This window comes from Gopherus flavomarginatus, chromosome 19 (genome assembly GCF_025201925.1).
Source record: "Gopherus flavomarginatus isolate rGopFla2 chromosome 19, rGopFla2.mat.asm, whole genome shotgun sequence".
Classification (NCBI taxonomy): Eukaryota; Metazoa; Chordata; order Testudines; family Testudinidae; genus Gopherus; species Gopherus flavomarginatus.
The window spans coordinates 21,679,740-21,705,258 of NC_066635.1; the positions used below are offsets into that span (position 1 = coordinate 21,679,740).

At 48.4% G+C, this 25,519-nt stretch overlaps 1 protein-coding gene across 1 annotated transcript in view; it reads left to right on the forward strand.

Annotated features, from left to right (window-relative positions):
- Positions 1-25,519, forward strand: part of LOC127037309 (LHFPL tetraspan subfamily member 7 protein-like) — a 149,472-nt gene that overhangs the window by 26,099 nt on the left and 97,854 nt on the right. The window contains exon 2 of the mRNA XM_050928851.1: positions 16,281-16,419. Within this exon, the coding sequence (XP_050784808.1) occupies positions 16,281-16,419 (139 nt within the window). The remainder of the gene's footprint in view (positions 1-16,280; positions 16,420-25,519) is intronic.

Here is a 25,519-nt window from a genome sequence, read left to right on the forward strand (position 1 = left end):
ACTTTGCCTTCCTATCATAGCAGAAACCTGGGAGGATGTCTGGCTTAATGTGAAAGATACTCCAAGTTCTTTATCCGTACCATTCTTCCAGAATAAGATATTGTTAAGGTACTACTGAATTCCTGCATGTTTGTTAAAGCTAGATTGGCAGCACACAGTGAATGTTAAGAGATGGAAACAGCCTCATGCCAAACTTTCACACACACACTATACCTGTCAAAAATGCATGTGCGCTTTTAAACATTTTAAGTGTTGCTATTTTTCCTTCTCCAAGCTTGAGTATGGTATTACCATAAAAAAATACCATTAAAAAAATAGATTGCAGTAACTTCTTTAGTGGCCAAAAGAGTTATTTTGAGAAAATGGAAATCTGGAATTCTTCCCTCATACACAGACTGACTTAGTGAGTTCTCTACTACTACCATAATGGAAAAAATGACTCTGATGGTGTCTGGTTACACATGAAACTATTGCATACTTTTCAGTTTAGTGTATATTAGTCCCTGATATGCATAGGTTATGTTCTCATTGATTTATTTATTTAGTGACTTTAATTGTTGATGCCCTGTATGACTTCTATGCAGGTTTGTTTGTTTATTTTTGTTGAGTTTTCCCCCCAGGTTTTTACAAATAAATAACTCTGACTGTTGGTATCTATATGGTATTTCCGTCTTGTGCATGTATTTAAATCTGTTTTGTTTTATTATGTGTTTATATTTTATATACAAATTGTAAAAGTAAAGTTAAAAAAAATCAGATCTACATGATCCTGATTTAAGGCTGTCTGTCACATTTTTCCTTAGAAAAGGATTTCCCATCCTTTATTCTTCCATGCTACTAATGTTGAGAGGATCAGTTCTTTTCCAAAAATGAGCTCTCCCACCTCTGGTTGCTAGTGGTAACGACGTTTGCAGTGGGTTCTTGCCCAAGCCAGAATTCTCCTTTGGATTGTAACCTAATAGAATCGCTGTGGGAGCCTCAATGTAGTTATCTTGAAGGTTCTATTTATTGTTCTCCCCCTAGAATACTGTGATCTTAAGGCATTCCCACTGGGTACGATCTTCTCCGGCATTTGACTCCCTTTCTCATATATCTTATTATCGGCTCAGTTTGCCTCTAATGCTCTGAGTGCTGGGCCAGTTGCTGTCGCACTGTTTTATTACTGCTTGATTCCCTGCACATCTTCCAACTGGTGAGAGGAAGACTCTTGTCCCGGATGGAGAACAATGACACACAGACAGTTTGTGGCAGGGGGTCAGCCCTTAGCAATAGTCCTGGCCTGGGGAGCAACTCATGCAGATGCAATAAGGATCAGCTCTGATATATAAAGCCCTTTGCTTATAATCCACTGTCCTCCAGTTGTTTGATAGGAATGATGCTGCGGGGGGAGGTTGCCACATCTCTCTTTCCCTGTGGGATTTTTTAAGATATTAGTTTGGCCTAATAACAAACGACACTTCACCAGCGAGATGATTAGGCTCCTTCCAGGTGCAAGCTTCAAAGGCAGGCGGCATCAGACTGACCACAAGGCCTGGATACTTCAATCCTATCATGTCGTTGCACGTGCATTAATTATTGAAGAACTCTGCCTCTAGAACTCTGCAAGCAGATCGCTTGATGGCCGCCTACCTTCTTTGCTGTTTCCTTTTCTCTGAGGGCACGAGCCACCATGGAATAGACTCTTAATTACAAATGAAAAGCAAATACCTGCCTGCTGGATCTACCGTCGGTTGCTATCCTGCGTCAGTAGCAGTTGGGAGCACTGCCGGTGGAATACTGCAGCACTTCCAGAGAAGGAGCTGCCCAAAGCTCTGTGGGAAGAACCCCTGGAAATCCTCTCCAAGAAGTGACACAGCGTCCTGGGAATGGGTGAATTGTTCTTGCCTGAACATTTGTGACTCCTGTCTCCTGGAAATGAGGAGCAGCAAATCACTGCACCTCAAGTCACTTGAGCTGTATCGTTGAGAGTCTCCACGCTCCCACTAGAGACTCTTCTGCTGGCCAAGAGGGAAGGTCAGTGAGCTGGGCTGGGCAGGCGTGTGGTCAGAGTACAGAAGAGGGAGGCAGGACTCCTGGGTTCTCTAGGCCTGCTCTGACACTGACTTTCTAGGGGACGTTGGACAAGCCACTTCTCTCTGTTCCTACACAATTGTCTCCTCTGTAGAGGGGCTCTGAATGTTTCTAAAGCCCTTTTTACCCCTCAGGGAGAGCAGCTGAGCGTGTGTGTGTGTATATACAGAGGGAAGTGGGGCAGACCTGAACCCTCCCTGACTTTCCTCTGGGAGGGATCTCCACAACTGAACAGGGAGCCAATAGCAACAGGATGCTTTCCCTCCTCGCCAGTGTCCTAGCTTGGACCAGTGCTGAAGTGTCTTTCTGTGGTGTCAGTGCCATCTAGGGTGACCAGACAGCAAATGTGAAAAATCGGGACAGGAGGTGGGGGGTAATAGGAACCTATATAAGAAAAAGATCCAAACATCAGGACTGTCCCTATAAAATCAGGACATCTGGTCACGCTAGTGCCATCCTGCCTGAGCTGCCCGCATGGCTTCACTCCTGCCCCATGACCCTGTGGGGAGATTCAGGAGGTCCTAGGTTCATGTCTGGGAGCCATTGGGAACAAGGAGGTTCTGTTGGCTCAGGAGTGAGTGGCAGCCATTTCCCTCCCACCGCCTAGTGTGCGGACGAGAGTCATGTCACGCAAGGACATTGTTAATTTGTATTGCAATAGCGCCTAGGAGTCACGGACCAGGACGCCGTGGTGTAGGCACTGTCCCATCACATAACAAAAGGCATGTCTGAAGACATGTGCCATCTCCCCAAAGAAATGTGAAGTCCAGTGGCCTCTTCTTACTCAATATAATGATAATCCCACCTAGCTCTTGCATAGCACTGAGTATGAAACCCGATCCAAGGCCATTATGTAATTATCTCTACTGGATCATTGATAAACTGGTCCCATTTTCACTTCCCCTTCTGGAAACGTGGCCAAACCCATGCCCAACCTAACCTCTCACACCTCAGCCTTTTAGTTCTGAGTAGGAACTTGAGTGGCTCATGGATTATTTCCAGAAGAAGCAGTGAGATTGTAGGATTTGTACTAACATAATTAAGAGGAAACCTAGATCGTTAAAACTAATATGCCTGACATAAGTGGGGAGAAAGAAGTGCTTTGCAGAGACCTCTTTGTGCTGTGAAATATTCATCAGTCTAAATATTTCATTGGGGAGGCCGTGGCCGCCAGTGCTAGGGCGGATGCTAACAAATCCAGATCTCCATCACAATTCTGAGGCAAGCAGATGAATGGGTGTGTGTGTGTGTTTGTGTGTCTGTTTTATATCATTGGATGAAAACTGAAAAGCAAAATGCCCAGCAGAACCGGCTTCAAAGAAAAAAATTAAACATGTTATTCCTGAAACAACTGCTGTGACTCCTTAGCTTCAAGCCAACCTGCCTTGATTATTCTTTGCCTTGCAGCAGTGCCTAGAGGCTGCAGTTGAGATCAGGGCCCCATTGTGCAAGGAGCTGTACAAACTCATAGAGAGCATCCCTGTTCCAGGCAAAGGGCAGGAGGGGAAACTGAGGCATGGAGTAGGGAAGGGCACAAAACAGGTCAGGAGAAAAGCTGGGACAAGACCCCAGGTCTTTTAACTCCCCAAGCCACTGCTGCAGCCAGGTGACCATGCTGGCAGCTCCTAGCAGCAGCCGCAGGAGCGGCCCAGAGAGCAGTTGTCGGACTGCTCCCTGCTGGATTGTGATGCATCTTTCCAATGATAGAACAAGAAGCAATGGGCTTAAACTGCAGCAAGGGAGATTTAGGTGGGACATTAGGAAAAAGTTTCTAACTGTCAGGGTAATTAAATACTGGAATAGATTGCCTAGGGAAGTTGTGGAATCTCCATCTCTGGAGATATTTAAGAGTAGGTTAGATAAATGTCTATTAGGGATGATCTAGACAATATTTGGTCCTGCCATGAGGGCAGGGAACTGGACTCGATGACCTATCGAGGTCCCTTCCAGTCCTAGAGTCTATGAATCTATGAACACGTGGCTGGGGGGCATGTGGGATGCACACATAAACCAAGATGCACGCGTTCGCAGCCCCAGTCAGTCCGATTGTGGGCAGGAAGTGTGCAGGAGCAGATAATGCCTCATGGTTCGTGGATGCTTCCTGACCCGGATTCTTTTCTACTTTGAGCATCACTCCTCTCTGGATCTGAGCAGCTCAAAAGACATCAGAGCGAAGCAGCTACCCTTGCTCAAGTGACTCATATGTTTGTCTCGTGTATGTGGGTTGTAGGCACCGTTCCCTGGAACTCAAAAGGACACGAGGCTGCCCAAAGCACCATCTGAACTTCCAGTGACTGAACCGGTAGTGACTCGGCTACCACTCTGAAACCTGTCATCCATCGTGAGTGTCATCGCAGGGGTGTGGAGTGCAATGCAGGAGGCTGTAAGCCCCCCCCCGGTGCAATTCAGGGGGCTAGTAACCCCCCCCAGTGCAATTCAGGGGGCTAGTAACCCCCCCGGTGCAATGCAGGGAGATGTAACCCCCCCACCTTTGCAATGCAGGGGGCTGGTAACCATATCCCGCCCCCTCAGTGCAATGCAGGGGGCTAGTAACCTCCTGGTGCAATGCAGGGGGCTGGTAACCATCTCCCCTTCCCAGTGCAATGCAGGGGACTGGTAACCATGTCCCCCTCCCCCACGTGCAATGCAGGGGGCTAGTAACCATCCCTCCCTCTCCTGGTGCAATGCAGGAATCTGGTAACCAGTTGCCCTCAGTGCAATGCAGGGGGCTAGTAACCATCCCTCCCTCCCCCGGTTCAATGCAGGGAGCTGGTAACCAATCCCCTCATCATTTTTTCCCTTTGAGCAGGACTATGGGGCTGTGTGACACGGTGCCACCTCTGGTTAACAGCAGGGCCACCACCAGATTCACTGCCCCCAAAGGGAAAGTCTGTGGTATTACCTGGGCTGGAATCTGGGTGGGATTTTGTGGCTAACACTCTGATTCTGCCAACCAGCGCTGTGCCAAGGCTCGGGTTTGACTTATTCTTTTCATGACAGCAGTCCTGCCCTGCTTTGCTGAGCTCTGGTGGTATTCTCCACTTTCCTGCTTTCAAATGGTGCCCGAAGACCCTGTCGGACAGCCCCTGCTGGAGACCTGCCCTGCAGCCTCTTGTCGGTGCTAGGTTTTACATAGCGTATTAATAATCTATTGCCATGGTCGCATTTGGATAACTTGTGCAGAGCCCCCAGCAGGATTATTAATACCAGCAGGATTATTAATCACTGTGCAGCGCCTGGGGGCGCGGGGAGCAGGGGGGGAGCCTTCCCACGTGTGCATTGAAGAAACTGCTTTGCTGCGTCTCTGCTTTCCCAGCTCGTCTCCTGCTAACATCAGCCAGGGCTGTCCAGGGTCAGGCCTCCCAGATCTCAAACACAGCTTCCCTGGTGGTTGGGACTAGCTATAAATACTGCCAGCAGCAGTGCATGTTTATGCAGAGCAGCTCACACCCAGCCGTGCACTGGGGACTGCTTGGCTGGAAACCGGCTTAGCAGGAGTGGGTGGTTGCAGCGTAGTGTCTGTTGGGGCCCGAACCCGTAGGCCTCACGGGCCCAGCAGTGGCTCCTGGTAGCTTGCAGACAGACAGGCTAATGTGCCCAACTGGTTCTGCAGCGGACCTTCTCGGGGAGCGTTTGAGGCTATGAGGGAAAGCAGCAGCTGGGGGAGAAATGCCTATCAGTGGGAGAAGTGAGCAAGCGTTTGGCTTAAGAGATGAGCTGCCCTCAGGGAGACAGCATTGGTGAGCCAGCGCCGCTCACCCAGGGCAAGTGGTGATCTGAGCTGCTGAGGCTAAAATCAGCCCGCTGGCAGAGTGGCCTCTGCACGGCTTCCTCTCTTGCTCTGCTGGCTAACCCTGCCCAGGTAGGCTCATCCCCTGGGATAGAGGGATTGGCGTTAGACAGCTCTTGTTCCCTCACCCCCCCATTTTCTCACCTGCCTGGTTCACTTTCCCACATCTGACTGGCGACGCACTGGGGCCTCCAGGGCTGCACCCACTAGGCTTTAGGGGTGGGGTGGAGCCCTGAAATGTCAGCAATGACCCACCAGCCCAGGGAGGGGTCCAGATCTGCAGGAAGAAAAGGCCCAGCAGAGACTTGCCCTCTGCAAACAGGGGCTCCTCCTGTTATTCTCGCTGCAGCATTAGTAATGGAAGTGCAGACCTGGTGCTTACTCATGTGGCCAGGAAGGAATTTTCCTCATGTCACCTAAGACCCCTCTGTCCCCTTCGCTGAAAATTCCAGGGCTGCGCCCACCAGCCAGCAGCAGAGCTAGTCCTGACCCCGCTCCCTCCTTCCTTTCCTGTGACCAACTCCCGTCATCGCTATATACTCAGAGCACCATCCTCCCTGCCGTCTCTGTCTGCCCCCACAGGCGCCATGTCCTCTGATGACCCCCTGTGCTACAGACCTAGGAATCCTGGAGGCAGCTTGCCTGGGGGCTCAGGAATGGCATTAGAGTTGGCAGATCAGGGCTGTGTGCATGGTGCAAGACCTTCTGCGGCGGCTGGAGCATGTCCAGCATCTCCTGCCTTGACTTCCAGGTCCAGGGCAGGAACTGGTGACGCTAGGCAGCACTGGCTGGGTTTGGTCAGTGATGGAGCTAGAGAGAGCCACGGTGTCTGTCTGTGTCCCCTTGACATTCCCTGCAATCCAGCCCTGTCTCTTCTTCGCCATGAAGGGCTCCAGGGTCCACAATCAGCCTAGGCCTAAGCCTGCTCCTGGCCACCCGCTGCGGGTGTCTGGCTGGCCCAGGAGGCTGCCCGTGCCACTGACTGACAGGCAAAGGGCAGTATCCAGGGAGAGGAATGCGGGGATGCCAATCAAGGGCCATAGGAAGACGGGAGTATTTCCGCTTGGGCCCAAGGACGCTCTCTGGGCTCTGTGACCTCCCTCAGAGGCCCCTGAAGGACTGCAAGAACTGCCAAGGGCCCCACCACCAAAGCTCTGACACTGGTGCTGATTTCTGCAGACAGGGCCTTCCTTCCTGAATGCCAACAGACTTTCAGCGCTACCTGCCTGGGGTAATTTCTACTTAGAATAACCTTTGCCACTGAAGTGCTTTTAAAGGGGCTCAAAGCTACCAGCTATGGAGAGGTTATCGGTGCCTCGCCACCTGCGCTGCCTGCCTGTGGGATTGTCCTGCCCTTCGTTGTACTGTTCAGGCTGGAGACGAAAGTGACCTGATGGCGACGCACACCTCATCTCTGTCGGTTTCCATCAGGTTTCTTCGCTTGTCCCAGCCAAATGCGTGGCCGCTCTCCTGCCACATTTGTAGGTGGGCTACAGCCCTAACCTCAGATCCAGTCTGGGTCAGGCGGCATCTCCCACTTTAAGTTCAGGAGACCGCGAGGTCTACCTCCTTGGTATCATCTGTCGGCTTTAATAGTAACAGACAGCAACAATGCAGTGGGAGAACTCCATGTGGCCTGCACTCTCCTTTCCTCTCCCAGTCCAGACACCTGTCTGTCTTGCTCTCCGTTTGCATCAGGAGGAAAAGCTTTCACAGTCCTGTCTCAGACCCTGTGGAAATCCTGTGCTGCAGTTGATTTGCAGACCTGCCTCAGGAAACTAGATTCATGAGGGTAAGGAGGTGAAGATCTGTAGGCATCAGAGGTGGGATGGAAGTCTGGCTTCTTAGTAGGTCTGGTTTGGTTCTCTCTTCAGTTTAGCCTCTTGTTCTCAGCCAGGCCCTCATCCTCAGTGCACACCTGTTGTGACGCACAGTGGTGTTTTCCTGCTTAGTCAATCTCAGCTGGATGTTTGCAGCAGCAGCAGGAAGAGGGCAGAAATGGTGAACCAGGTGCAAACGCAGTGTCCTAAGGAAAAGTGGGTGCTACATGGTTCTTCCTTTCTGCTCTAAAACTCTCCCGCAGAGTGTCGCTTCTGGCACCTGGAGGAATTGCCTCCACTTGCCCAAAGACCAGCTACCTCTGGGCTCACTCAGTCTCCATTCTGCCCGAGCCAGAGCGGGACAGTTATGCACAGAGCTAAATGGTTGGCAGCAGTAGTGGGATTTGAGGGGTAATTACGGCTGCTGTGGTTCTCCAAGAGGAAGTGGAGCAATGTGCACACATCATAGTCGTGTTTTATTTTCCAAGGAGTGGCAGTTTCTGCCTGGGGAGGTCCGAGAGGCCCACAGAATCCTGACAGTGTGATCTGTGAACGTCAGCCTGGGTTCAGGGGGCCCCTAGTGAGATGGGGTGCTGAGGCCTTGCTGGCGATACACAGGGTGAAATTGTAGTCTGAGCCTAAACCCAAAGCAGCTAGGGGGCACTTACACAGGTGAGGGGTCAGTTCAGGAGAGGATGTAGAAGCCATTCCATTATTTGTTCTTCACAATTTGTTCTTCACAATTAATATTCTTTCCCCCCTAAAATAATTACATCAACGTACAGTGCACCTGATCAACCTATGCTAACATACCCCTCTTTCAAAGCAACCCTACGATAATGAACCAATAAGTGCAGCTCAATGCCCAAGAATGAATTTATGATAATAACCCACTGGCTGCAGCTCAGCCTACGTGAGGAGCCCTACATTAACAAACCAGCATTCACAGCCCACGGCGTATAAGCAAACCTACAATCACAAAACAATAGCAAAGGCGTGTGCATGTGTGAGCAAAGGAGACATATTCTGGTAGGGAAACAGCCCACGTTTGAGCTTCCAAAGGCTGATATTTTAAAAGCGCAGTGAGGCTAAAGCCTCCTTTTTTGATTTCTGACAGATACCTCGACAAGTGTGTGTTTTACAGCGAGCCCTGGGAAAACGCTGGCACCCCAGTGGCAACATTTCAAGTGTCCATTAGCGGGAGCTTATCTAGTGTTAAATTATCATGGGACGAACACCTCACGTGGCATGGGCATGAATAGCAAACCAATTCTTTATGGCTGGCTGGTGGCCTTGCCATGAATCCTAAATGAATTCCATAATAATGGAATACTTGGACTATGCCGTCCCTGCCAAGCCGTACTGAGACAGCACATTCAGATTATGGTTTAAGGATTTTATTATCTAATCTTTACTTCTGCTGTGTGACCACCTTCCCTATTTAAATGTAAGTTCTCTGGGACTGGCTCACCGTGTCTACGCAGATCACTCCCTCTTTCTGTACACCCCACAATGTGAACCCCTCTCTAGTGACTGCTTCTTAAAACAAAAAAGAGAAGGGGAGAAGCCGAGTGGAAAAATGGCAAAGCAACAGCATAGTTTGGTCTAGTACAGTGTCCGTGAATAACAATGTCCTCTTGGAAGCTGACCCCGGAGTGAAGTGAGCAAAACAGCCCTGCCAGCAGTGCAGCGGCTGTGTAATTGCAGATGGGGAAAGCACTATTCTGGTGTGCAAATCAGCCTACGAAGAAAGCAGAGGGATATTATGTTTTATTAATCCTCCAGGACCTAGGTTTATTATCGAGGTGGCGCTCCACCTATGAACAAAGGAACACAGGCGCTGGGGAATGAAAGGCAGCCCACATCAGTCACTTTCCGAAGGTGGGAGGAGAAAGGAATCCAGAGTGGATTGCAGAGAGGCAAATAGAAAGGAGCTGGTGGAGGGATGTGTTAACCCATATACTTGACTGTCAACGGGAGATTCTGATCACTCTCTCGGGTGGATTGGAAAGGGATGAGGAGAGCAGCGTGTTGCTGCTGTAGCTTCTTTTGGTCCTTTCCAAGAGCAGAACATTTCTCCTGAATCTTTGGAGCTTTGACTAGTTCCCCACCACCCATTTAGCTGAACCTGACCCTAACATGTGTCCTTTGGTAGAAGAGGAGAAGGCCTATTTCTGCTCTCCTGCATTTAGTTAATATCATGTTGCTGCAACTGGTTGCTGTCCCAGCAGGATGTTCTTGAAGATGGTACATTTGGCTTAAATAACAAGCGAACGTGCAGTCTCAGTCAAAAATACCACGAGAGCTATAAGGCAGTGACAGCCTTTTAAAGTCAAATCTGTACTGCCTGGGTCATTGTTCCTGGAGGGCAAGGGAATTTTTTTGGACAGCACCGCAAGATTTCTTGAACAAACCCAATTGCTATTTTCCCTGCAGTTGCTTGATTGTGGGTCCTACACCTTAACACGACCTTAACAGACTATTTAGTTCTGGATCCTGATTTATAACCTCTTGGGGGGCGGGAATGAAAGGAAGGGTTTTATTGGTTTTGTTTCTATGGTGACCATGGTTGCTCAGAAGCTGGAACATGAAAAGAAAATGGTGCATGTTTAACCAGAAGTGTCATCAGGGCAAACGGCACACACAGTGATCCAGTAAAAGCAGCAAAGAATCCTGTGGCACCTTATAGACTAACAGACATTTTGGAGCATGAGCTTTTGTGGGTGAATACCCACTTCCTCAGATGCATGTAGTGGAAATTTCCAGGGGCAGGTATTTATATGCTAGCAAGCAAGCTAGAGATAACAAGGTCAGTTCAATCAGGGAGGATGAGGCCCTGTTCTAGCAGTTGAGGTGTGAAAACCAAGAGAGGAGAAACTGGTTTTGTAGTTGGCAAGCCATTCACAGTCTTTGTTCAATCCTGAGCTGATGGTGTCAAATTTGCAGATGAACTGAAGCTAAGCAGTTTCTCTTTGAAGTCTGGTCCTGAAGTTTTTTTGCTGCAGGATGGCCACCTTAAGGTCTGCTATAGTGTGGCCAGAGAGGTTGAAGTGCTCTCCTACAGGTTTTTGTATATTGCCCTTCCTAATGTCTGATTTGTGTCCTTTTATCCTTTTCCGTAGAGACTGTCCAGTTTGGCCGATGTACATAGCAGAGGGGTATTGCTGGCATATGATGGCGTATATTACATTGGTGGATGTGCAGGTGAATGAACCAGTGATGGTGTGGCTGATCTGGTTAGGTCCTGTGATGGTGTCGCTGGTGTAGATATGTGGGCAGAGTTGGCATCGAGGTTTGTTGCATGGATTGGTTCCTGAGCTAGAGTTATTATGGTGCGGTGTGCAGTTACTGGTGAGAATATGTTTCAGGTTGGCAGGTTGTCTGTGGGCAAGGACTGGCCTGCCACCCAAGGCCTGTGAAAGTGTGGGATCATTGTCCAGGATGGGTTGTAGATCCCTGATGATGCGTTGGAGGGGTTTTAGCTGGAGACTGTATGTGATGGCCAGTGGAGTCCTGTTGGTTTCTTTCTTGGGTTTGTCTTGCAGTAGGAGGCTTCTGGGTACACGTCTGGCTCTGTTGATCTGTTTCCTTATTTCCTCGTGCGGGTATTGTAGTTTTGAGAATGCTTGGTGGAGATTTTGTAGGTGTTGGTCTCTGTCTGAGGGGTTAGAGCAGATGCGGTTGTACCTCAGTGCTTGGCTGTAGACAATGGATCGTGTGATGTGTCCGGGATGGAAGCTGGAGGCATGAAGGTAGGCATAGCGGTCGGTAGGTTTTCGATATAGGGTGGTGTTAATGTGACCATCACTTATTTGCACCGTGGTGTCAAGAAAGTGGACCTCCCGTGTAGATTGGTCCAGGCTGAGGTTGATGGTGGGGTGGAAGCTGTTGAAATCGTGGTGGAATTTTTCCAGAGTCTCCTTCCCGTGGGTCCAGATGATGAAGATGTCATCAATGTAGCGTAGGTAGAGAAGGGGCGTGAGTGGACGAGAGCTGAGGAAGCGTTGTTCCAGGTCGGCCATAAAGATATTGGCATATTGTGGGGCCATGCAGGTGCCCATAGCAGTGCCACTGATCTGGAGATATATATTGTCATCAAATTTGAAATAGTTGTGTGTAAGTATAAAGGCACAGAGCTCAGCAGCCAGTTGTGTTGTGGCATCATCAGGGATCATACAGTGATCCAGAGCTGCTGTTAGACACTGTATGCGCCAGCCCCATCCGCGCTGCCAGGGTAACAGTCTATGCCACCCAGCTCTGCCATCCTTATTTCTGGACCACCTCTCGTTACAGAGCCCATCACTCACATCACACCCTCTGCTACATCCAGGGTCACCTAGCTTGGCAAATTCAGGACCAGCAGGATGGCCCTGTCACAGGTACCTACAGTGGGAGTGGTAGAGTAGCCAAGACTTGGATGCTTTCAACACAGCCCAGAGTAGGAGCAAAGGGACATGGGGGAGGGAAAAGCCGAGTCTGGGGAACACTGCAGTCTCCGTGTCTTTACCAAAGGTAGAGCTACAATATCAATGAATTATTGGGCCTATGTGTGCAGTCAATGTTCATTACAGGGGAGAACAAGCCCCGGAAATGCTCCCTCTTGGCTAGTGAGAGCTGGTTACAACTTACAGAAATTAAGCCCGCACTTTCTTAAGCACTGGCCAGTGCTCGCAATCTCTCTCTTTGTCATTGTGAGTCTCAGTTCCTGTTTGTTTAGGTCAGTGTCCCATGTAAGCTGAGCTGTGACGGCAGCTGCCGTTTTCAAGGTGTGTCAGCTTTCCCGGTATAACCCTGCTGTTTGCCGGTTTTGCCACAGGCTGACACTCGGTGCAGGCGGTCTCAGGATCCATGCAAAATCAGCTCTTGCTTTCTGTCTTCAGTGGCATTGCGTTCTCATTTCCAGCACCCTTGGGGCATAAAATGGCCCTGTCACTTCCCTTGTCTGCCGTGCGTGGGAACAGTTGCTTCTTGTCTGGAGGGGGCACATCACTTATTTGTTTTCTGTTACATGCTGGGTTCAAACTCCTGAGCTAAAATCATTGCTCTGTTCTTACCCTGAGGTGGATTTCGGGAACTCATCTGGAATACACACACGTGCCTTGGCTTCTGATACCAAGTGACGCTGAGCAATCACAGGCAACAACTGAGGAAAGGCTTGCAATGTGGCTCCTTGCTCATACGGCTTCATTTATTCCCCCTCATTTTCCCCTGACAGCCACGGGATGCACTGGCATTTTCTCTTCTCAGTTTGCCTGACTGTGTTCTGCCCAGGTGAGAGCGGCAGTAACCTGATTTCTGCCTGCTGCCTGTACCCTCACCTATCCAGCCTGAGCCACTCTCCACCTTAAAAACAACACCCAGCTCTGTGGATCTCAAAGCACTTTATGGAGGAGAGAGAGTATCACTGGCTGGGATTGTCACTGAGGGCCTAAAAGAGTTAGGCACTCTCCCCTGGGCTCCTGATATCCTCTATCCAGCCACTATCGTACAAATGGGGAAACTGAGGTACCAAGAGGGGAAGTGTCTTGCCCAGGTTGGTCAGTAGCAGAACCCAGGTCTCCAGATTGCTCCAGTCATGGGGGCACTGTTGTCACTTAGGATATGTCCTGATTGCAATAAATGATCTGCAGTGCAGAGTCTCAGCGCCCAGGTCAGTTGACCTGAGTTGCAGGGCTAGAAATAGAAGTGTAGACATTTGGGCCCGGGGCAGAGCCTGGGCTCTGAAACCTGGTTATGGGGGCGGGTCTCAGGCTCCAGCCTGAGTAGAAATATCTACACTTATTTTTAACCCCGCAGCTCGAGCGCCACCATCCCGAGACTATTGACCTGGGCTCTGAGGCACAGCGCTGCGAGTTTTTCTTTGCAGTGTCACTGCTTTGATCCTCTTTGAACTGAGCAATGCCCGATGGTGGTGCCTCAGGCAGTGCTGGGGATGTGACCGGGTGAGAAGTGTTTCCCCTGGATCCCAGGAGCTCTCAGATCTGGTCCCATGGGATCACAGGCCAGAGAGGAATAAGGGAGAGATCTCCTGGCCCTGGTTCAGTCCAGCTATCTTCCGAAGTTGTTCCTGACCCCATCCTGTTTTCTCGTCCCGCATCTCCTGTGCCTGTGAGTGGCCTGACACCACCTTAGCGACCAATGGCAGAGCTTAGTCTGATGTTTTAGCCAGGCTGTTTTCTGAGCTCAAAGGAGCAGGCCTGCATCCATTGCGATCCTATCTGCTTCCACAGGCATCTAGCTTCCAAGTGAAATGTAACATGAACATGTGTAGGGTGGTAATGAGTCACTCGGGTCATCAGAGCCCCAGTTTGGCAAGGGCTGTACAAATACACAGATGGTAAATTACCGTCCCTGCTTCAAGGAGTGTACAAAACGCATGGGGATTGCAGGCTGGCAGAATGTCTTTACCCAAAGGGAAATTTGGCCAGGACATTGGGGTTAATGCCCACCTGTGGGGAAAACCTGTGAGATTTTTAAGAAGCTCAGGGGTTGATGTCTGTCTCCTTTGAAAGACTTTGTTTCTACATGTCTTCAGGAAGATGGGTTAAGAAGCTCTTTCTTTCCAACTTCCAAAGGCTGGATGTGCCTCTGAAGTTTGCTGTTTGCTGGGCGTGAAATATATTCGCAGTCTAATGAACTAGTGAACAAGTTAAACGCCATGAAGAGATGACCTGGTTTTGCATGGTGTTCGAGGCAGCAAAGAGCAGGGACATAAGCTGTTTGGTTCTAGGATGAGGAAACCATTAGCAGGAATTTAAAGGCCCAATGGGTTGTTTTTTTTGTCCACTTGCACCGTTTCTACCAGTCACATTACTAACACACAGAAACTTATCACCTTCCCTCTGGAGACCTTTCTGGGATAGAAAGGAATTACAGTCCAGAGATCTCCTGCTCACAGACAAATGCAGCCAACAGGAGCTGGGAAGGTTTTACCCAGGAAAAGGAAAAGTGATTTAAAAAACTCTCCAAAGGTCCCATTCAGAAGAAAGATCATCACGAAGGTTGTGTTTTGCTGAATACACAGAGGAAGAAATCAAGCGCTTGATCAAGTGCTTTGAGTAACAGTGAAGCCTGACAGGAGATTTGCATGGAGAAACAGGCTGCCACTAAGATGTTGTTGTCAGTAGCTACTGGTGTGCTGCTCTGCTCTTGTTCGATCATAACAACAGTCGGCTGTGTGCATGTTTGCTCTGTGTAAGTATGAGGGGTTTCCTGGACTTGCTTCTTGGCTGGGGGTCGCTGTAGGGAAGCATCTGATCTGGGTCTTTCAGCAGTCAGTCTGCAAAGAGCCAACCTAGGGTAAGGTTGTGGGGAGCTGTACCTCTCTGCCTTAGGGAGCAGCCCTCTTTGTCTCTCTGTTATGGGTTCTCATGTGTTAACATTCTGGATTTTAAGAAATAAAGTTGTGTTACCTTTCAAACTTCCAGCAAAAGTATTTTATGTTTTTTCTAACTTCACTGTCTGTGTGCCATAAACATACAGGGACCATCATTTACTATATGTCTGGGCAGCCCCTAGTGCAATGGGTCCCTTGCCTGGCTGGCCTGCAGATGCTACCGTACTATAAATGTTTAATAATAACTGCACTGCTTGAGCTCAGATTTGATCATAATAAATAACTGGATACACTTTCAGAACAGAGAGAGGGATTTATGAAAGCTGGTCAGAGGCGGGAGGGGGTTGCATGCACCACAGCACAGGTGTCGGGGGGCAGGGACGGCTGAGCTAGGGGAGGCAATGCCGCCCATGTTCCCGACTAATAACAGGCTAGCGTTTCTTTAGGTGAATGCTGCAATGGAATTAGCCGAGTAGCAGGTCCCACTTCACAGCAGTAGAGCATCTGCTGAGAAGTACGTATTAATGAGAGAACTTTCAGGCATGGATGCGATAACTAGATACATTTTATCTATCAGTGGAGGCGCTGAAATGCATCGGAAGCACCTAATGGCACTTGTATTTGTTACATAATCCCGTCATGCATGTAATACATTTGCTATTATTACTATAGCCTGAATACTGATAACCCAAGGACGAGTGACAGGTGAACCATGGGCTAAAGATTTAACAGTGAATTTAAGAACCATAACAAGAAAGGGAAGGAATGGGGGAAGCCCAATATGACAGAGTTCTGTTTCTAATTTCAGGGCAGAATAAATGTTAGAGACTCTGTTGGGAGACCAGAGACAGGATGTCAGATTAAAAGAAAATCCGTTCTGTTAGTGAGCACTCTGGTTACTAATTTGGTGAAAAAATATTTGGAGGGCAGTTAAGATTCCAAAGGTACATCTGGGCATTGTGAGTCTTTCATGACAGTACGTGAGGGCCGAACAGGCATCAGACCCCATCACCTCTCTAGGAAAGGCAGTGTTAAGTAATGGCTTCTCCTGCAATAGTTGAATGGGCTGGTTACCCAGGGAAGTTTATGCATTTTAAACAGTAGGACAATTGGACAGGCAGTGGTACATGATGCCTCCGCTACCCAAAATCAGCTTGATTTCTGAGCTGAGCAAGTGGGCTGGTGTATGAGCAGCACTCGCTCAGGAGCTGCCTGTTTTCATGTTCGCTGTCCCATTAACACTTCTGTGTGTGTGTCCTTTCAGACGAGTGCAGTGCTGTGTTCTGGAGGCTGTGCTCTCTTGGCCATCAGCTGCCTGCTGGCGATCATCGCTATATTCCTGCCCAGCGGGCTCTGTGAGAGACGATTGTGCACCCTGGCTGGCTACATGCAGACAGCAGCGGGTAAGTGACCTGGACACCAGCCTCAGCATATTTTCTTGTGCCCTATGTGGTTAAAATGATGTTATTTTCTAGTACAATTCACCGACAGGAACTCTGGCCAAAGCTGTCACTGAAGTCAGTGGGACAGTGAATGCTCAGTGCCTCTGAAAATGAGGCCAGTTATTTAGGTGCCTAAATACGGATTTTGCTGTCTTGCATTGGTTACCCAAGTCTGTAGATTTTGGCTACGGGTCTTGCGACGCCAAATTGGACCATCAGCTCTGGCATCCTCCACCTAGTAGCGGCCAATGCTTCAAAGGAAGGCAATGTGGAAGCATACGTGGAAATGCTAATACATGTGAAAGTAACATTAAGGCCCAAGCTGCAATGCAGAAGTTCTTCAGGATGGCAGGGTCTTGCTCACAAAAATGTTTGTCAAGAGTCATCTTAACCAGATCCTTTTGTAACGCTGGTTTCTTAGTGGAAATGATTTGTATCACCAGGAAATTTGCTGCTCCATTCTGTTAATAGTTTTTATTCTGTCCAGCTAGTTAGGAATGTCTCAGCTCACAGGTTTCCTTCTTTTCTTATTCTTATTATTTATTCTCTACTCAACTTTTGCTGTAGCTTTCCTTAAAACTCCAGCAAGATCATACTGTAATTGTGGACAGTCTGGTAAGCCCAGGTGAGATCCATTTTATAAAGAGGGGCCTACACAAAGCTTGGAAAACACCTGACCACTGTGAGACGTGATGAGATCTGCCAGGTGTTCCAGCAAGTTGTGGTCCATACTGTACTCCAGGGGTCGGCAACCTTTCAGAAGTGGTGTGCTGAGTCTTCATTTATTCACTCTAATTTAAGGTTTCACGTGCCGGTAATACATTTGAACGTTTTTAGAAGGTCTGTTTCTATAAGTCTATAATATATAACTAAACTATTGTTGTATGTAAAGTAAATAAGGTTTTTTAAAATGTTTTAAGAAGCTTCATTTAAAAATTGAATTAAAATGCAGAGCCCCTGGACCGGCGGCCAGGACCCAGGTAGTGAGCGCGCCACTGAAAATCAAGTTGTGTGCCGCCTTCGGCACGTGTGCCATAGGTTGCCTATCCCTGCTGTACTCTAAGGAAGAGATGGAGTTACGTGATGGTATCGTCCCAATGAACTCAGTTATGCCTCTGTTTCTTTAGATATATTGGCATCTGAATTAGAAGCAGTTGCTGAGTTTATTGGTTTGGTTTAGTTTGTGTGTGAACACACTGGTCGGTCAGATTCTGCTTTCTGTGCTGGTGCAGTCACTGTAACGGGACAGAATGGTATTTCTGGTAGAGCTAAAACTGGCTCAGTGGGCTCGGTTGTATTTTCCCCTGGACACAGCAGGAGCTAGCCCTTCACTCTTGTTGTTAGGGCATGTCTGTTGCTTCTCCCTCACTCTGCTATAATAAGTGAGGATGCTTTGCACTAGCGTAGCATCTTTCATCTGAGCATCTAGCAGCAGTTTGCAAACACTAATTAATTCCCACAGCAGCCCTGTGAGGTGAGTAAATATTAGCCAGTAGGTGATGCTTTGCTTTACATATTGTATCTTTTATGTGAATTACCGTAGTGATTCTTGTAATAGGAATTAAAATTTAATTAAAATAAAACATCATCCATTGGGTGGGAGAGAGGAAAACAATGTCTTTATTCGTAGTAGTATTTGTATTGCAGTAACGACTAGCAGCCCCATCACAGACCAGGACCCCATTGTGCTCGGCTCTGTACCAACAGAACAAAAAGACCCTAATCCAGTAAACTGGACAAAGCTGGACTGAACAGTGATTCCTCATAGATGGGAGATTCCTGGTTCCCAGTTCTGTGTGCCAGCCATTCTCTTATGTACAAATGACAGCCCTCACTGTGGCTTTGCGTATTTTTATTAGATAAAATTCCATACTCAGAATTTAAGTGAACTCAAAAAAGTGTACGTATGCGCACACACATTCATGTATGATGTGAAACAGGAGTCTGGGCCGGTGGCTGGATGAAGAACTGCTGACTCACAAGGACCTATGCACAAAGCAGATGCAATCAAACCCATCGTTCGTCATGCCTGACACCTCCTTGGTGATGTAAGTAACCAGCCAAAGACACAGCATTAATTGCTAGGCACAAAACAAGGGAAAACAGGTTCATTTTGCTAACAGTGTCAGAATGTAAAAATACTGTAAGCAACTTCTGACAGTTAGTAGGGCTGAAAAATATTGTCTCTTGAGCAGGAGCGGCGCCAGGGCTTTTGGTGCCCAAGGCCGGGGTCCTTCCGCACTCCCGGTCGTTGGCGGCAATTCTGCAGCGAGGGGGTCCTTCCGCGCTCCCGGTCTTCAGGGCACTTCGGCGGTGGGTCCCAGAGCGAGTGAAGGACCCGCTGCAGAATTGCCGCCAAAGACCCGGAGTGCAGAAGGACCCCCTGCCTCCGAATTGCCGCCAAGGTCGGCAAAATGCTGCCCTCCCAAATCCTGGTGCCCTAGGCCACCGCCTAGGTCGCCTAAATGGAAGCGCCGGCCCTGCTCTTGAGACCCAAACCCTATTTATAATGGGTGTCCAAATTTCATTCACGTTCTTACCATCATTGCTGTTAAAAGTTTTTGCATGTAACAGAATCTCTGGAGACTTGTGATGTCTCTGTTCCTTGTACCCAAGCTGACCAGAAACAGACTAGTCTTATGCCCACACTGGCTTGTGTCTCCCGCATTCCCCACTCCATCCTTACACTCCCCCCAGCATGCCTAAGCAGAATGGCCCTGCTTTATTTTCGTGGTTATTTGTGTTTAATTCTTTGTTCCTCATTAACATCCTTTCAAAGAGTTTAAAGAAAGAAAGGGTTTAGTCTCGTAGCTCCTAATTAGTTGGTCAGAATAAAAAATCCACCCCCCAAGATGCTGGTGACATTCCTGATGTATTTTTGTTCAGCTCCAGGGGGTCTTTGCCTGGAAGTTGCCCCTGGGTTGGGGCTTGAAATAAGGTACCCCACACAGATGCTGTCTAGGGAATGGCAGGTGATGAATTCAGAGATTTCGGGAAGGGTACTGAAAATAAATGCCACGTCCTGACAGAAAACACTCAGAGCCAAACTTTAGTTACCTGCCAGGAAAATGTGCACTGCCGTACACCTGTCGGTGTGTGCAGAACCCCCTGAGGCTGTGCAAGGGTGGGCACAGTGGCCTCACTGTCAGGTTTGAACCACACAATGACTCCCAACACCTACTGGTTCAAATCCCAGCAGCGTTAAGTGTGCCCCTTCCTAAGAGAGAAATTGCGGATTAGCTAGTTTTCTTGGTTTGGTCTCTTATGTGAAACCAAGGGGGTATGAGTCCTCTAAGGCCCGTGTTCCCATTGTGAGCAGAGAGGTGTGTCCTTGTACAAACCCCCGCCCGCCCCCTGCTGTTGTTTAATGCATTACGTGCTGTCTCCTGCACCTTTGCCATCAGCAGGAGCCGAGCATTCCCAGCCCCTCAAGGACTGGGCCCAACGTGCTCCTGGGCAGAGACTGGGACCAGGAATCTTCTTCTCCAGCTATAAATCTCTACTGCAGCCTGTGCCACTCGCACCGACACCCTCTGTTCTCAGGGAGTGCCTGACGGCTTTTGCCTGGCAGGATTTATAGCTGAATGAGAGCGCCATAGCGCACCTTGTAGAAACCCATCAGGGTGGGCAGCCTCAGGGGCATACGGAGAAAACCTATCGCATCTCCTCACTCGGGGATGTTGTGAGGTACTAGCAAGTCCCATAGGGGCAGATAGAGATTGCAAACCTCAGTCTTTGAAAGACAAGTGGCTGGCGGAGTCGGAGGGCAGCATGTGGAGGGAATCGCTCCCCGAATGCTCAAGCATTTGCCCGAAAACATCCTGATTCAATACCATTGCTTCGGGACTTTAGCAGAAAGAAATGGTGTTGGTTATGGCTGTGATCCTGAGTTAAAGCAGGACGACAAACCCATTGGTGTGTCTGTGCCATAGAATAAACACACTTCCCTGAAGATATCCTCTGGCCCCAGAAATCCAGCAGAATTTCCAAGTGATATGCCTCATTATCTGATCTGAAGACTTCAATCAGCTTTCTCGTGTTGCGAGGGAAAATCCTGTTACACGGTATCCTCACTCCAGCGCTAAATGTGAACTAATCCTGCAGGATCTGATTTGAAAGCAGATGGAGAAACCTGTTTCTCCCATCTGGCTGCACTGAGGCTGTTTTTAAAGATGACGGTTCATGGTCAGCCGAAGGGAGAATGAAAGCGAAGGGAGCTGCTCACCGGTCAGAATCTCTCCGGCTCCTGCCTCCAAATTGCTCGCTATTATTTCTGTATGTACAGAGGCCAGGCTTCTCATGCAGCCTGCCCTTTCCCTCTGCTGCTGAACCTCCTATTTCTTGGGGACAGCAAATAGAATCGAAGGGTGCCCCATGCCCCTGATAAAGCGCTCCCCTGGGAAATGGAGAAGGTGCAGCAGTGCTCTCTGAGCCTCCTGTCTGCTATCCACCAGCCATCGACGTGTTCATTCCTTCCATCCTCCAGGATGGATGTGTTGCAGGAGAGTCAGAGTTGGCTCCTGGAGAGCTCCACAGTATCAAGAATATTTTGTTGCTGTGCTTGGCTCTTAGTTTGATTGCTAGCTAGCTTCGTAGCATGGCAGTGCAACGTGCAGCTGAGCAGGGCACCTGAGTTCAGGTCCTGAGTTTGTTACAAGCTTCCTGGGCTCAGGGAGTGAGTGCTCAGATCCTTTGGGAAAACATCTCAGAATTGTCTGTCCCATATGTCCTCACTTGCCTCTTCTGCCGCATGACGCAGCATCGATAGAGACCAGACGGGGCTCTGTCCAGACCTGCCTGGCGGAGAGCGTGTTCCAGTGGCACAAGGCCTTCACCCATTGTGGAGGTGCTGGGTAAATAAAGATGTGAACATAGGGCCATCCCTGAAGAAGTCCTCCTGCCTTTGGGGCTGAAACCCTGCAGAGGGCCAAGTCTCGCATGGAGGGAAAGAGGAGGTTTTCTCAGTGGATGGCTATGCTAAGTGGCCTCAGGATTAGAGCTTTGTGTGCCATTTTCAGTGGCTCAGGAGATGGGAGGAGGGAGAGTCCAGACTTCTTGTTGTGCAGCCTTTCTCTGACCCTTCATCAGAGACTATGAAGGCTCCACTAGGGGCAAGTGCTCCAGGAAGAGATTAAAAATAAAACAAGGGAAGCCAGCGCTCAGAACCGCTGCTCCGTCCCCTAGCTTGAGGGCAGTGGTAACCTTCAGATCATCACACTTCAAAACGCATGCATCTAGCTCTGCAGCCTGCTCGGCTCTCGCTCCCACCCAGCAGCTCTGGCCCAGGGAACGGGTTTGGAGAAGCACATTGTTCGGGTGGTGAATTTCCTAGTCTTGGTTAGCATTTGCCTCTCTTCAGGCCTGGCAGCACTTACTGCAGGGGGGCTGAAGCAAAGGAATGGAATAAATGCATCGACGAGTGCTGAGAGGAAACATGCAGCAGAACCAGTTGGTAGGGTCAGTAACCAACCCAGGACTGAAATCACAAGGCCCCGGAGTTGAAGGAGATTCCAGCCCCACTGTTGCTTCACGGATTTGCTATGTCCCTGGTGAAAAGCTTTGGCCGTCTGGAGATGGTTGGAGAGGAGAGAATCACTCTCTGAAAGTGTTATGGATCCAGTCTGAGGTCAGGATTCATTATGGAGCAATGGCCTGGAAAGGCTCTTTCAATCCTAGAGGTGCTGCCACAGCATGCTGAGCTGCCATGGAAGGAATCATACACCTTTGGAAAGAGCCACAGTGCCCATCCCACTACGGAGACCCCAGCAGGTGATGCAGCAGGGAGAGAGGGCCGAGTTCGTCTTTGCAGCACTTCCTGCCAATAGCCGTTCACAATATATGTTGCAAAGGGGCCAGCCTTGCTTCGTCCTGGGTTGAGATGAGGCAGGTTAGTGTGACTGCAAAGGAGAGAGATTATCCTGGAGAATGTGTGGCAGCAAAGAAGGCCGAGTACACTGGGCACATCTCTTCCCCCACTCGTTGCCTCAGTTTCCCCCTTCTCCGAGAGGAACGATGTTCCCATTTAAATCCCCAGCTCTGCCACGAATGTCCTGCACAACACTGGGCTAGTCACTTAATCCCCCATTTGTAAAGTGTGCACATTCGCATTTCCTTTGCTCACAGAGGTGTTGTGGATACAGGGCTGGATTTAGAGGTAGGTGACCCAAGTGACTGCCGGGGGTGCTGGGCTTGGGGTTAGTGACAAAAGGGAAAATAGAATGTTTGAAGTAAAATCTTTCAGGTATTCCATATGTGGTTTCATTTTTCCACTAACCTCCTAGAATGTTCTGGACCTTTGTAGAATCTTGTGGAACCTTCCAGACTTTCTGAGATCTACATTTTCCTTGAACCGTCTAGAATGTTGTCAGCCAGGCCCTCGTGGGTATAAGAGGAGCAGGGCATTGCCAATCAGTCAGTGAGATATAAGGACGAAGTGAAGTGATAGCCCAGCTGCGATATTGTGAACCTCGTTTTATTGTGTAATTGTGAAAGTGTACTTGTGACAGGGATAAATCATGCATACAAATCGTGCATCGCAGTCATGAATTGGGCTACAAATACAATACAAAATAAGGTATTCAAAAGCTTAATAATTGGAAGGAGGAAGCACCGAAGATGCTCCTCAGCTGGGGTGCCATTTGGTCTGGGGGTGGCCCTGTGTGGATAAACGCGTTACAGATGTGAGATAAAATGCATCCTAGAATACTCAAGGAGCTGACTGAGGAGATATCTGAGCCATTAGCGAGTATCTTTGAAAAGTCATGGAAGATGAGAGAGATTCCAGAAGACTGGAAAAGGGCAAATATAGTGCCCATCTATAAAAAGGGAAATAAGGACAGCCCAGGGAATTGCAGACCAGTCAGCTTAACTTCTGTACCTGGAAAGATAATGGAGCAAATAATTAAGCAATCAATTTGCAAACATCTACAAGATAATAAGGTGATAAGTAACAGTCAGCATGGATTTGTCAAAAACAAATTGTGTCAAACCAACCTGATAGCTTTCTTTGACAGGGTAACAAGCCTTGTGGAGGGGGGAAGCAGTAGATGTGGTATATCTTGACTTTAGTAAAGCCTTTGATACTATCCTGCATGACCTTCTCATAAACAAACTAGGGAAATGCAACCTAGATGGAGCTACTGTAAGGTGGGTGCAAAACTGGTTGGAAAACCATTCCCAGGGAGTAGTTATCAGTGGTTCACAGTCATGCTGGAATGCATAACAAGTGGGGTCCTGCAGGGATTGGTTCTGGGTCTGGTTCTTCATCAATGATTTAGATAATGGCATAGAGAGTACACTTATAAAGTTTGCGGATGATACCAAGTTGGAAGGGGTTGCAGATGCTTTTGAGGATAGGATTATAATTCAAAATGATCTGGACAAACTGGAGAAATGGTCGGAAGTAAATAGGATGAAATTCAACAAGGACAAATGCAAAGTACTCCACTGAGGAAGGAACAACAGTTGCCTACACAAAATGGGAAATGACTGCCTAGGAAGGGGTACTGTGGAAAGGGATCTGGGGGTCATAGTGGACCACAAGCTAAATATGCAAATGCTGTTGCAAAAAAAGCAAACATCGTTCTGGGCTTTATCATCAGGAGTGTTTATGCAAGACACAGGAAGTAATTCTTGCGCTCTACTCTGTGCTGATTAGACCTCAGCTGGAGTATTGTGTCCAGTTCTGGGTGCCACTTTTCAGGAAAGATGTGGGCAAATTAGAGGAAGTCCAGAGAAGAGCAACAAAAATGATTAAAGGTCTAGAAAACATGACCTATGAGGCAAGATGGAAAAAATTCGGTTTGTTTGGTCTGGAGAAGAGAAGACTGGGAGGGGATATGAATTATAACAGTTTTCAAGTACATAAAAGGTTGTTACAAGGAGGAGGGAGAAAAATTGTTCTCCTTAATATCTGAGGGTAGGACAAGAAGCAATGGACTTAAATTGCAGCAAGGGAGGTTTAGGTTGGACATTAGGAAAAAATTCCTAACTGTCAGGGTGGTTAAACACTGGAATAAATTGCCTTGGGTGGTTGTGGAATCTCCATCTTTGGAGATTTTTAAGAGCAGGTTAGACAAACACTGATGGGATGGTCTAGATAATACTTAGTCCTGCCTTGAGGGCAGGGGACTGGACTAGATGACCTCTCAAGGTCTCTTCCAGTCCTATGATCCTATGATTCTATGTTCAGACACTACGGAAATGGGGTTCTGATAGGTACTCTAGCTTGCCAGCTTTCCAAAAAGGCCACAAAGATACTTCCTCTCCTCTGTAAAGCACTTGGAGATCTGTCGGTGAAAAGTGCAATGTAATATTTTAATATTATTAATCATTTGTTGAGCAAAGTGTGAACAGTGTTGCACAGAACCTAGAAACAGACGCTCCCACAGGAATGCCCTCTTCCTTGCATTCAGGACTAAGCCAGTGAAACTGCTTTATTGACTCATTTTAACACTGCAGGTAATGGATTTGCTAATAAAGCATGACTTTCTCATGCTAGGTTGCTAGGGCAGCCGATGAAATTCACACCCTACTGGGATGTTAAATCATTAATCCATAGAATGTCATTAGTTACAGGTCAGGAGGAGATATCAGCCTGCTGTCATCCTGGCTCCCTCGCTATTTAAAAAATGACAGTGTGCACTGAATTTCCCCCAGCACGAAAAGTGTAAGATAAAAAGAACATTAGGACTGTTAATGAAGGAATTCTACAAGCGTCCATTCAGCAAAAGAGAGGCTGATATATGGATGCTGGAATAGCTCGGCCAGCCAATTCATTATCACCCAGCAGCATTAACGTGCTGGAGATTTTCCAGCCTTCTGGGTATTAACTTGTACAATATATAAAATTCTAGGTTAAATTTTCTCTCTCTCTCACACACCCACCCACACTGAGCCTATTCCCTGGTGCACATCCTGCTTACTTGGGATTTGTGTGGAGGGAAATGGAGGTGTGTGGAATCCAAATAACCCCTGCCAATTTGTAGTCAGTGCATGTGCAGCTCTGGGTCTCCTCTGCAACTGCTGTGCACCCCCCACCTGGGCAATGGAATCCAGATAA